General features: G+C 45.0%; 1 protein-coding gene and 1 pseudogene across 1 annotated transcript; both read left to right on the top strand.

Annotated features, from left to right (window-relative positions):
• Nucleotides 1-3,480: 3,480 nt before the first annotated feature.
• Nucleotides 3,481-12,025, top strand: LOC138786771 (oocyte zinc finger protein XlCOF7.1-like). Its single transcript, XM_069963813.1, has 2 exons — nt 3,481-4,672; nt 10,823-12,025. Exons 1-2 carry the CDS (start codon nt 4,540-4,542, stop codon nt 11,986-11,988), a joined length of 1,299 nt encoding a protein of 432 aa, XP_069819914.1. The 5' UTR covers nt 3,481-4,539; the 3' UTR covers nt 11,989-12,025.
• On the top strand, nt 12,022-12,553 carry LOC138786657 (oocyte zinc finger protein XlCOF22-like; annotated as a pseudogene).
• Nucleotides 12,554-14,068: the final 1,515 nt, after the last annotated feature.

Here is a 14,068-nt window from a genome sequence, read left to right as displayed (position 1 = left end):
CCTCTCCCCTGTATACAGACCCCCCCACCAGTCCTCTCCCCCTGTATACAGACCCCACACACCAGTCCTCTCCCCTGTATACAGACCCCACATATCAGCCCTCTCCCCCTGTATACAGACCCCACACACCAGTCCTCTCCCCCTGTATACAGACCCCACACACCAGTCCTCTCCCCCTGTATACAGACCCCACACCCAGTCCTCTCCCCCTGTGTACAGACCCCACACACACCAGTCCTCTCCCCCTGTATACAGACCCCACACACACCAGTCCTCTCCCCTGTATACAGACCCCACACACACCAGTCCTCTCCCCCTGTATACAGACCCCACACACCAGTCCTCTCCCCCTGTATACAGACCCCCCACACACCAGTCCTCTCCCCCTGTATACAGACCACACACACCAGTCCTCTCCCCTGTATACAGACCCCACATATCAGCCCTCTCCCCCTGTATACAGACCCCACACACCAGTCCTCTCCCCTGTATACAGACCCCACACACCAGTCCTCTCCCCTGTATACAGGCCCCACACACCAGTCCTCTCCCCCTGTATACAGACCACACACACCAGTCCTCTCCCCCTGTATACAGACCCCACACACACCAGTCCTCTCCCCTGTATACAGACCCCACACACCAGTCCTCTCCCCCTGTATACAGACCCCACACACACCAGTCCTCTCCCCCCTGTATACAGACCCCCCACACACCAGTCCTCTCCCCCTGTATACAGACCCCACACACCAGTCCTCTCCCCTGTATACAGACCCCACACACCAGTCCTCTCCCCCGTGTATATACTAGACTGTATACTCTGCAGTGAGAAGGTCAGAGAAAAGGGAACATTCTAGACCAGAGGTGTCAGCAGTTGCAAAACTACAATTCCCATCATGCTTGGACAGGTGTGTCATGATGGTAAATGTAGTTTATAACAGCTGAGGGCCGAAGTCTGACCCCTGTGCTCTAGACATTTCAGTACTCCGTCAGCAGAGGTAGGTGATGGCCCCAATATTACTGATTGATGTACAGCCCAGAGTACACCACCCGTGGCCGGAGCACGGGGCGGGGCTTATCAGGGTATTCATTTGTTTGTGTGGGGCAAATGAATATCCTGATAAGCCCCGCCCGCTGCTCCGGCCGCTGGTGGTGTACTCTGGGCTGTACATCAATCAGTAATATTGGGGCCATCACCCACCTCTGCCTGTCCTGCACTGACCCCTCAGCCTCCACTACTTCCTGCTCAGTGGGGATGCAGTTCTGTCGGCTCCACACTGAATGTACGAGTGGGAAGCTGGGGGTCTGTGGGTACAGTGCACCTGCTGCCTCCCTAACATACCAGAGCCTTATGGGAATAACATTTATAATGAATGTGCACACTGTACTGTTATCTGCTATCACTGCCCCCTAACCAAAACAGCCCTGCCCTGCCCTACACTACATAGAACAGTGGGTTGGGAGGGGGGATGAATTACATGGGTGGGGTACTCTGGCAGAATGCAAAGGGGCTGTACATCTTGTGTAGTATTAACTCTTTCTGCCAGTTAGAGGTCACCCAGCTATCCCAGAACCCTAAAGCCAGTATAATAGAGGTCACCCAGCTTTCCCAGAAGCCTAAAGCCAGTGTAACAGAGGTCACCCAGCTTTCCCAGAACCCTAAAGCCAGTATAATAGAGGTCACCCAGTTTCCCAGCACCCTAAAGCCAGTATAAGAGGTCACCCAGCTTTCCCAGAACCCTAAAGCCAATATAATAGAGGTCACCCAGTTTCCCAACACCCTAAAGCCAGTATAATAGAGGTCACCCAGCTTTCCCAGAAGCCTAAAGCCAGTGTAACAGAGGTCACCCAGCTTTCCCAGAACCCTAAAGCCAGTATAATAGAGGTCACCCAGCTTTCCCAGAACCCTATTGCCAGTATAATAGAGGTCACCCAGCTTTCCCAGCTCCCTAAAGCCAGTATAACAGAGGTCAACCAGCTTTCCCAGCATCTTTTACTAAGTATAATGGAGGTCACCCTGTTAGACAGATATGTGATAGAACTTGCTCCCCCCTAGGGTGAACCCCTAGCTACACCCCTGGGTCTGGTGTAAGGTTGCCCTGATCCCACCATCATACCGCTAAATGTGTGCAGCCATTATTCTCCGCTATCACTTTGCAGCCATCTTTGTGGTGATATATACACATCCCTGCTTGTCTTGTAGAACTGTATCTGTCATAGTGCCTGACTATACCAGTGTTCCTACAATTCCCATCACATCCTGCCATATGAAGGCTAGCAGGGCATGCTGGGAGCTGTAGTTTTGGAGAGCCACAGGTTGGAGAACCCTGGAGTATATAAAGAAGTCATGCCAGCTAGTTGTGTCATCACAGACCACCCATCTTCCATCACCTGAGACCACCCCACCAGAAGCACACTGATTCATAGTAGAGCTCGCTGTGGTGTGATGGAGGAAGCCACGCCCACTGATTCATAGTAGAGCTCGCTGTGGTGTGATGGAGGAGGCCACGCCCACTGATTCATAGTAGAGCTCGCTGTGGTGTGAGGGAGGGGGAGGCCACGCCCACTGATTCATAGTAGAGCTCGCTGTGGTGTGAGGGAGAAGGAGGCCACGCCCACTGATTCATAGTAGAGCTCGCTGTGGTGTGAGGGAGGAGGAGGCCACGCCCACTGATTCATAGTAGAGCTTGCTGTGGTGTGAGGGAGGAGGAGGCCACGCCCACTGATTCATAGTAGAGCTCGCTGTGGTGTGATGAGGAGGCCACGCCCACTGATTCATAGTAGAGCTCGCTGTGGTGTGAGGGAGGAGGAGGCCACGCCCACTGATTCATAGTAGAGCTCGCTGTGGTGTGATGGAGGAGGCCACGCCCACTGATAGTAGAGCTCGCTGTGGTGTGAGGGAGGGGGAGGCCACACCCACTTTCTGACAGCCAGGAGAAAAGTTCATTTATTTGTTTGAGCCGAACAACTGGGGATATCTCAGCAACCGCACAAGATATTCACACAAGTTAGGACTCTATTTAAAGAGTAACACGTGGGCTTTTTATTTGAATTAAATTTTTTGGTCACTTAAATTATAGTTGCGCTTTAAGCTATTTATCTGTATGTGTAAAGGAGCCTTACATCATCTCATCTTTCCATTCAGCTTCCTACAATATAGGATCCACTGCTTCATGTCCGACCGAGCAGGGATGGAGAGAGACAGGAAGAAGATGGCCGAGAGGATAATAACCCGCACCCTACACATACTCTTCCTGCTTACTGGGGAGGTGAGGGATTCTGGGAGTGATGTCATCATGACATCATTCTTATCTATGGAATAACAGATGGATAGGACTGGAGAGGTGAGGGATTCTGGGAGTGATGTCATCATGACATCATTCTTATCTATGGAATAACAGATGGATAGGACTGGAGAGGTGAGGGATTCTGGGAGTGATGTCATCATGACATCATTCTTATCTATGGAATAACAGATGGATAGGACTGGAGAGGTGAGGGATTCTGGGAGTGATGTCATCATGACATCATTATGGAATAACAGATGGATAGGACTGGAGGGGTGAGGGATTCTGGGAGTGATGTCATCCTGACATCATTCTTATCTATGGAATAACAGATGGATAGGACTGGAGAGGTGAGGGATTCTGGGAGTGATGTCATCATGACATCATTCTTATCTATGGAATAACAGATGGATAGGACTGGAGGGGTGAGGGATTCTGGGAATGGATGGAGTGATAGTAATGTGTCTCTCCATACACAGGATTACACAGTAGTGAAGAAGTCCTCTAGTGGGCGCTGTGGGGCCCCTGGGTGTGAAGGATGGGGAAGAACCCTGAGCCCAATCCCGGGGCCCCTGATACATGAGGAAATGGAGGAAGAGAAGATCCTAGAAGTCACCAACAAGATGGTGGAGCTGCTGAGTGGAGAGGTGAGACTGTGGCTGCTGGGAATGCTGGGACATTATACAGTAACACCACTGGAGGGGTGGGGGGGATGACTGTGTGATCATTGTGTGTGTCAGGTTCCTATAAGGTGTCAGGACGTGGCGGTCTATTTCTCCATGGAGGAGTGGGAGTATGTAGAAGGACACAAGGATCAGTACAAGGATGTGATGCTGGAGGATCAGCAGCCCCTCCCATCAGCAGGTAATAGACAGGACTATATACACACCTCCTCTCTGTATTATCTGGATGGAAAGAATGAATTCAGTCTCTGTATGTGTTCCCTCCAGTCAGATCCAGTAAGAGAACAGCACCAGAGAGATGTCCCCGTCCTCTTCTCCCACAGGATCAGATAGATCATGATTTACCTGATAAAGATCTGAGTATTATTAATGCTTTAGATATAATAGTAAAAGAAGAAAAAGAGACAGAAGACAGCAGTGATGAGCAGTATAAGGAGGACATCACTACAAGGAAGAATCTGAACTCTGTTAATGAAAGGGCTAAAGAAGAAGATCAGACAGATGGGATCAATATTAATGCTCCAGAGACAGATGTGAGCAGTAATGCGCAGTATAAGGAGGAGATTCCTATGGGGAATGATCTGAGCCATTTTAATGCTACAGACAAAAGGGTAAAAAAAGAAGAAGAGGAGGAGGAGGAAGCGACAGATGACAGCAGTGATGAGCAGTATAAGGAGGACATCACTACAGGTAACCGCCCAGGTGAGTAGTGACCACTAAGTGCAGAGAACAGTCACAGTTCTGCGTTGTTAGTCTTTCTGCTATGTAGTCACATATTCTACTATAATAAATTAAAATAGGAAATAAACGTCACCTTGTTATAGGCAATAATCCAATAATAATTCATTCTCTGAACTAACACAGTATTTTATTAAAGTGACAAAAAATGTATGTACACTTATGTGCAAAATAATAGCAGTGTGTTTAAAACAACTGAGAAAAAGCTTGTTTCTCATCATAGCATTTATCCACATATACACAGAGGCACTGGAAGTACTGCACATTCATCATAGCAATAATCTCCATATACACAGGAACACTGGAAGCACTGCACATTTATCATAGCATTTATCTCCATATACACAGAGGCACTGGAAGCACTGCACATTCATCATAGCATTTATCCCCATATATACAGAGGCACTGGAAGCACTGCACATTCATCATAGCATTTATCCCCATATACACAGGGGCACTGGAAGCACTTCACATTCATCATAGCATTTATCCCCATATACACAGAGGCACTGAAAGCACTGCACATTCATCATAGCATTTATCCCCATATACACAGAGGCACTGGAAGTACTGCACATTCATCATAGCATTTATCCCCATATACACAGAGGCACTGGAAGCACTGCACATTCATCATAGCATTTATCCCCATATACACAGAGGCACTGGAAGCACTGCACATTCATCATAGCATTTATCCCCATATACACAGAGGCACTGGAAGCACTGCACATTCATCATAGCATTTATCTCATATACACAGAGGCACTGGAAGCACTGCACATTCATCATAGCATTTATCCCCATATACACAGAGGCACTGGAAGCACTGCACATTCATCATAGCATTTATCCCCATATACACAGAGGCACTGGAAGTACTGCACATTCATCATAGCAATAATCTCCATATACACAGGAACACTGGAAGCACTGCACATTCATCATAGCAATTATCCCCATATACACAGAGGCACTGGAAGCACTGCACATTCATCATAGCATTTATCCCCATATATACAGAGGCACTGGGAGCACTGCACATTCATCATAGCATTTATCCCCATATATACAGAGGCACTGGAAGCACTGCACATTCATCATAGCATTTATCTCCATATACACAGAGGCACTGGAAGCACTGCACATTCATCATAGCATTTATCCCCATATATACAGAGGCACTGGAAGCACTGCACATTCATCATAGCATTTATCCCCATATATACAGAGGCACTGGAAGCACTGCACATTCATCATAGCATTTATCCCCATATACACAGAGGTACTGGAAGCACTGCACATTCATCATAGCATTTATCCCCATATATACAGAGGCACTGGAAGCACTGCACATTCATCATAGCATTTATCCCCATATACACTGGGGCACTGGAAGCATAGCATATTCATCATAGCATTTATCCCCATATACACAGAGGCACTGGAAGCACTGCACATTCATCATAGCATTTATCTCATATACACAGAGGCACTGGAAGCACTGCACATTCATCATAGCAATTATCCCCATATACACAGTGGCACTGGAAGCACAGCATATTAATCATAGAATGTATCTCCATATACACAGAGGCACTGGAAGCACTGCACATTCATCTGCATATACACAGAGGCACTGGAAGCACTGCACATTCATCATAGCATTTATCCCCATATACACAGAGGCACTGGAAGCACTGCACATTCATCATAGCATTTATCTCCATATACACAGAGGCACTGGAAGCACTGCACATTTATCATAGCATTTATCCCCATATACACTGGGGCACTGGAAGCACTGCACATTCATCATAGCATTTATCTCCATATATACAGAGGCACTGGAAGCACTGCACATTTATCTCCATATACACAGAGGCACTGGAAGCACTGCACATTCATCATAGCATTTATCCCCATATACACAGAGGCACTGGAAGCACTGCACATTCATCATAGCATTTATCCCCATATACACAGGGGCACTGGAAGCACTGCACATTCATCATAGCATTTATCTCATATACACAGAGGCACTGGAAGCACTGCACATTCATCATAGCATTTATCCCCATATACACAGAGGCACTGGAAGCACTGCACATTCATCATAGCATTTATCCCCATATACACAGGGGCACTGGAAGCACTGCACATTTATCATAGCATTTATCTCCATATATACAGAGGCACTGGAAGCACTGCACATTTATCTCCATATACACAGAGGCACTGGAAGCACTGCACATTCATCATAGCATTTATCCCCATATACACAGAGGCACTGGAAGCACTGCACATTCATCATAGCATTTATCTCATATACACAGAGGCACTGGAAGCACTGCACATTCATCATAGCATTTATCCCCATATACGCAGAGGCACTGGAAGCACTGCACATTCATCATAGCATTTATCCCCATATACACAGGGGCACTGGAAGCACTGCACATTCATCATAGCATTTATCTCCATATACACAGAGGCACTGGAAGCACTGCACATTTATCATAGCATTTATCTCCATATACACAGAGGCACTGGAAGCACTGCACATTTATCTCCATATACACAGAGGCACTGTAAGCACTGCACATTCATCATAGCATTTATCTCCATATATACAGAGGCACTGGAAGCACTGCACATTCATCATAGCATTTATCTCCATATACACAGAGGCACTGGAAGCACTGCGCATTTATCACAGCATTTATCTCCATATACACAGAGGCACTGGAAGCACTGCACATTCATCATAGCATTTATCTCCATATACACAGAGGCACTGGAAGCACTGCACATTTATCTCCATATACACAGAGGCACTGTAAGCACTGCACATTCATCATAGCATTTATCTCCATATATACAGAGGCACTGGAAGCACTGCACATTCATCATAGCATTTATCTCCATATATACAGAGGCACTGGAAGCACTGCACATTCATCATAGCATTTATCCCCATATACACAGAGGCACTGGAAGCACTGCACATTCATCATAGCATTTATCCCCATATACACAGAGGCACTGGAAGCACTGCACATTCATCATAGCATTTATCCCCATATACACAGGGGCACTGGAAGCACTGCACATTCATCATAGCATTTATCTCATATACACAGAGGCACTGGAAGCACTGCACATTCATCATAGCATTTATCCCCATATACGCAGAGGCACTGGAAGCACTGCACATTCATCATAGCATTTATCCCCATATACACAGGGGCACTGGAAGCACTGCACATTCATCATAGCATTTATCTCCATATACACAGAGGCACTGGAAGCACTGCACATTTATCATAGCATTTATCTCCATATACACAGAGGCACTGGAAGCACTGCACATTTATCTCCATATACACAGAGGCACTGTAAGCACTGCACATTCATCATAGCATTTATCTCCATATATACAGAGGCACTGGAAGCACTGCACATTCATCATAGCATTTATCTCCATATACACAGAGGCACTGGAAGCACTGCGCATTTATCACAGCATTTATCTCCATATACACAGAGGCACTGGAAGCACTGCACATTCATCATAGCATTTATCTCCATATATACAGAGGCACTGGAAGCACTGCACATTCATCATAGCATTTATCTCCATATACACAGAGGCACTGGAAGCACTGCACATTCATCATAGCATTTATCTCATATACACAGAGGCACTGTAAGCACTGCACATTCATCATAGCATTTATCTCCATATATACAGAGGCACTGGAAGCACTGCACATTCATCATAGCATTTATCTCCATATACACAGAGGCACTGGAAGCACTGCACATTCATCATAGCATTTATCTCCATATACACAGAGGCACTGGAAGCACTGCACATTCATCATAGCATTTATCTCATATACACAGAGGCACTGGAAGCACTGCACATTCTTAACGTGGTCCTCTCCTAGCTCGTTCTCCTGATCAGTATGGGTTTGTACACTCAGACCTAGACAGACTTCTGACGTGTCTCTGTGACATGTCAAGTTTTTTCCTTTTTTTTGTGTCTCTGTGATATGTCAAATGTCTTTTAAAACAACAGTGACACTTTAATCTGTTCTGAAACTGAGCAGAGTTTTCCCATAGGAATTCATGTAAATGTATTTAATTTGTTCTCATTATTTTTGCTGTTATTCCGATATCAGGTCCGTTGTGCGCAGGAGGTAAGCCAGAGAAGACCAGTTCAAAGATATCTTCTCCCCCACCACCACCATATGGCATGCGTGCCCCCTCTTCTCCTCAGTCCTGCCTCCAGTATCCTGCCTAGCCCGGCCTTTCAGTGCGGCCGGATCTTGAGCGTTATCAGAGAGGAGATTGTGCCGGTGCTGAAGAAGAGTCTATATTTGTGAAGAACTGCAGCGGCCACACTAACAATCTGGGCCGGGCAGGATACTGGAGGCGGGACTGAGGAGGCACTTGAGGGGGTTAGAGGAGATATCTTTGAACTGGTCCTCCCGGGCTTACCTCCTGCGCACAATGGACCTGACTTGCATATCGGAATACTTGCTAAAATATCAAGAGCGGGACGATTTATTCAAAAAAGGACCATGTCATCGCCGCTGCGTGGATATGGTGGTATGTATGACTTATTATTGGCAGTAAGGTGGTACATTCGCTTTAACCCCCTTGGAGGAGCAGAACACCAAAATAATTGGTGTCGTGCTCCTCTTCAGGGTCTGTTCACACGTACTGTATCGCCGCGTATTTATCGCTACGGGTTTCTCGCGCATAAATCCACAGTGATACTGATTGCTATAAAGTCAATGTATGTGTATTCTGTGTGTTTGGTGCAATTTTGATGCATGTTTGGTGCGATTTTCACAGGAGAGTTTAACACCACAAAAACGCAGCTACTTTCGTGCAAGTATCATGCGATAAATACGCAGCGATACAGTATGTATGAAGGCACCCTTAGGGTACAAACACACACACCGTATACGCAGCAGATCTGCAGCAGATTTGATGGTGCAGATTTGATGCTGTGTTCAGTTATTTAGATCTAATCTGCTGCGTATTTGTTGCGTATTTGCTGCGTATCGCAGCAGTAAATACGCTGCGTATACGGTGTGTGTGTTTATACCCTTAGAAAGGATTAACTTACTCTTCCCAACTCCTGTCTGTGTATTCATGTGCACAGAAGCCTCTAGTGATGGTCACATGATCACCTCCTCTAGTGAGAGTCACATGATCGCCACTAGAGGCTGCAGCGTACACGAATACACGGACAGGAGTCAGAAAGAGTTATGATGCGTTTACATGGAACGATTATCGTTCGAATTTTCGCAATAACGATGGCATTTGAGCGATAATCAGCTTGTGGAAACACAACAAACGATCAAGCGACGAGTGAGAAATTGTTCACTTTGATCTTTCAACATGTTCTAAAATCTTCGTTGGTCATTCAGTAAAAATCGCTTCGTGTAAACAGTCGTTCACACTATGTGTGAGATAGGTAATTAGGTAATTAGATAGGTCGCTATAGTAATTTTTCTAACAATTTATTAGTCTAAACGCTGAACGTTATAAAAACCAAATCGTTGCTTCAAAATCGTTAAACAATCGATTGGGCAAATTATTGCTCCGTGTAAACGGACCGTAAGTGAATCCTTTCCAAAGAGGAGCACAACACCCATCATTTTGGTGTTCTGCTCCTTCTATGGGGTTAAGAGGTAATTCTGCAAAAAGCATCACAACTTAACCCCTGCCTGGCTGGCAATCTGAGCTGGCTCAGCAGTACAGACAGGGCTCCCTCCAGAGCAGTTTTTTGTTTTTTGTTCCTGGCTGGGAAACCCTGTTTAGAGGAGCGGGGAATCTCTTCATAATGAAGGAATTCCCTGTTCTAAACAGTTGTACCCGAACACCTCTGATAACTGTCGGCTGAACAATAGGTTATTCAGATACCGAAAACCGGATTAGATTAGAAAATTTCTGGTCAGAACAGGTGATAGTGCTGATAGGATGGGGAGGATGTTCCAAGGGATAGTGCACAAAAAAAAACTGATTATAAATATGGACACTTCTTCAGGTTATTACATAATAATAATAATAATAATATGTGTTTCTTCTTGGCAGCTGAGTGTCCCCGGAGATCAGAGGGACATCAGATATCTCCAGATATTACAGCAGATGGTCAGATCACACAAGATACATATGAAGATGAAGAACATTCCATTGTTAGACGTAAGAGAACTCGTACAGGGGAGAAGAAATTTTCGTGTTCAGAATATGAGAAATGTTTTAACCGCAAATCAAACCTTGTTATACATATGAGAACTTACACAGGGGAAAAGCCATTTTCATGTTCAGAGTGTGAGAAAAGTTTTAAATGCAAATCAGAGCTTGTTGAACATATGAGAACTCACACAGGGGAGAAGCCATTTTCATGTTCCAAATGTGAGAAATGTTTTGAACATAAATCAAAGCTTGTTATACATATGAGAACTCACACAGGGGATAAGCCATTTTTATGTTCAGAGTGTAAGAAATGTTTTAAACACAAATCAGCGCTTGTTGAACATATGAGAACTCATACAGGGGAGAGGCCATTTTCATGTTCAGAGTGTGATAAATGTTTTACACGCAGATCAGCGCTTGTTGAACATATAAGAACTCATACAGGGGAGAAGCCATTTTTATGTTCAGAATGTGAAAAATGTTTTCAAAGCAAAGCAAGCCTTGTTATACATTTGAGAACTCACACAGGGGAGAAGCCATTTTCATGTTCAGAGTGTGAGAATTTTTTTAAAAGCAAAGCAGAGCTTGTTCAACATATACAAAAACATACAGGGGATACACCATTTTCATGTTCAGATTGTGCTAAATGTTTTAAAAGCAAATCACAGCTTGTTAAACATATGAGGACTCACACAGGGGAAAAGCCATTTACATGTACAGAGTGTGAGAAATGTTTTAAATGCAAGTACAATCTTGTTGAACATATGAAAGCTCACACAGGGGAAAAGCCATTTTCGTGTTCAGAGTGTGAGAAATGTTTTAAACGCAAATCAAACCTTTTTGGACATATGAGAACTCATACAGGGGAGAAGCCATTTTCATGTTCAGAATGTGAAAAATGTTTTCAAAGCAGAGCAAGCCTTGTTATACATGTGAGAACTCACACAGGGGAGAAACCATTTTCATGTTCAGAGTGTGAGAATTTTTTTAAAAGCAAAGCAGAGCTTGTTCAACATATAAAAAAACATACAGGGGATAAGCCATTTTCATGTTCAGAGTGCTAAATGTTTTAAATGCAAATCACAGCTTGTTAAACATATGAAAGCTCACACAGGGGAAAGCCATTTTCGTTTTCAGAGTGTGAGAAATGTCTTAAACACAAATCAAACCTTTTTGGACATATAAGAACTCACACAGGGGAAAACCCATTTTCATGTTCAGAATGTGAGAAATTCTTTAAACACAAATCAGAGCTTGTTATTCATCAGAGACATCACACAGAAGAGAAGCCATTCACATGTCTAGAAGGTGGGAAAAAATTTACTAAGAAATCATATCTTGTCAGCCATCAAAGAACTCACACAGGGGAGAAGCCATTTTCATGTTCCGAATGAGGCCAAGACTGCATGGGAAAAAACTCTGAATGAACATCAGAGAATTCACACAGGAGAGAAGGCATTTTCATGTACAGAGTGTGGGAATTGTTTTACTTGGAAATCAGCCCTTGTTAAACATGAAAGAATTCATACAGGAGAGAAGCCATTTTCTCGTTCAGAATGTGGGAAATGTTTTACTGTGAAATCGGCTTTCCTTAAACATGAGAAAAGTCACACAGGGGTGCGGAGTTGAGAGTCCATTTTGTCTGTGTTCCTCCCTTTTATACTTTCTCCATGGAATGTGTACATGCTTGGTGTAATGTTCTGCAGATAGCTGCGGGGGAGGAGGCCCCCGCTCTGTCACCATGTGTTATGGAGCTTGTTCTTTTATACTTATGTTACTGAAATAGCTTAGCTGCAAGTTCTGGGAGTTTTGCCGATAGATAACGGCCAGGACGGCTAGAGATGGACACCACCACTGCTCCAGGTCTTGGGATATGTAACACATCTGGTTCCGCTCCTGACTTGTAACCTTCATGTTAAGATATAAAAGAAGGGACGTTCCTATAATAAACAGAAGCAGCTTGAGCACGGACTTGGCCTCATGTGTCTGGTTGATACTCGCGCACAGACTGCAGCTGTCACCCAACTTTTACAATCAGACAGCCCCCAGGTATAGCTGAGAGACTTTCATTTAAGGTCTCACCCTAACAGTATCTGGAGCCTGAACGTGGGACGTGGCCTCTACACCTCAACCCAATGCTGCCCCCCTGGACCACGAAGGCGACCCGAGAAGTAACGCACAGACCTCTTGTGATAACAGTGCTGGCACGGTAGCTTCAGCTTCTTACACTGCTCGGTGCCTTCCGCTTGGGTTTCCTCTGGGTCTGGTGAGGCGCATGTTATAGACTGAGTAAGAGCGCATGCCACGCCATTTGTTTAGGAAGAACCCTGCAATATAATTATACCTGGGCCAGCTGATCGTATGAGGGACTCCTTCTCCTACCGGGAGAACTCTGCGCCGTCCTTATAGTATTTTCTATTCTGTTATTCTCCCTCTAAATCTGTTATAGAGTTTATCAGAACCAGGAGGGGGCAGGGGTGTCCGGAGTATCCTTGATCCCTAGAGGAAGGTCCTAACAGCACTGACCCCCGGAGTGGTAGAGGACGCTAGAGGACTACTAGGACGGGAGGAGAAATAGAGGAGCCGGGTGGAGATGGGTAAGGTGCAGATTAGACGGGGGAGGGAAGTAAGGAAATCATTAGGATGGACCTCCAAACAGATGGTTTGATTAGGGGGGGCTGCTGAAATTAGATAAAGCTCTAAGGTTGTCTGAAAAACATGGATACAGCCAATGACTATATCCATGTTTTCCACATAGCCTTAGGGCTTTATTCAAGTTCAACAGCCACCACTAACCAAATGCCGAACGTTCGGGTTCGGATGGACTCGAGCATGCTCGAGGTTCGCTCATCTCTAGTTACAGGATGTAGTAAGATGTTGGAAACTGGGAATGTCGGGAGAAGATGCTCCCAAACAGATGGAGAGAGAAGGTGATTGGGAATATAACTCTAAAGATGGAAGATGGATACAGGGAAAAGCTGATGGCGCCTTCCAAATGCTGAAAGCTCGTATGGATATGTGGTATCCTACCACAGGTGTTACATATTTATACACCCTACGCAAAAGCCTGTAGTTATTGTACTGTTGTGGTGATGAGAGAAATACTAAAGTTCACCACTAGATGTCGCTATATTTTATATGTAT

The sequence above is a fragment of the Dendropsophus ebraccatus genome, chromosome 3 (assembly GCF_027789765.1).
Source record: "Dendropsophus ebraccatus isolate aDenEbr1 chromosome 3, aDenEbr1.pat, whole genome shotgun sequence".
Lineage (NCBI taxonomy): Eukaryota > Metazoa > Chordata > Amphibia > Anura > Hylidae > Dendropsophus > Dendropsophus ebraccatus.
The sequence above is the reverse complement of the archived record's forward strand: the minus strand, read 5'-3'. Positions and strand labels throughout refer to the sequence as shown.

Excerpts from the sequence above, each read along its gene's own strand:
- LOC138786771 (XM_069963813.1), top strand. The coding sequence starts at position 4,540 with ATGGGGAATGATCTGAGCCATTTTAATGCTACAGACAAAAGGGTAAAA. Across the intron at positions 4,673-10,822 it reads CACTACAGGTAACCGCCCAG|CTGAGTGTCCCCGGAGATCA; the intron begins GTGAGTAGTGAC and ends TCTTCTTGGCAG.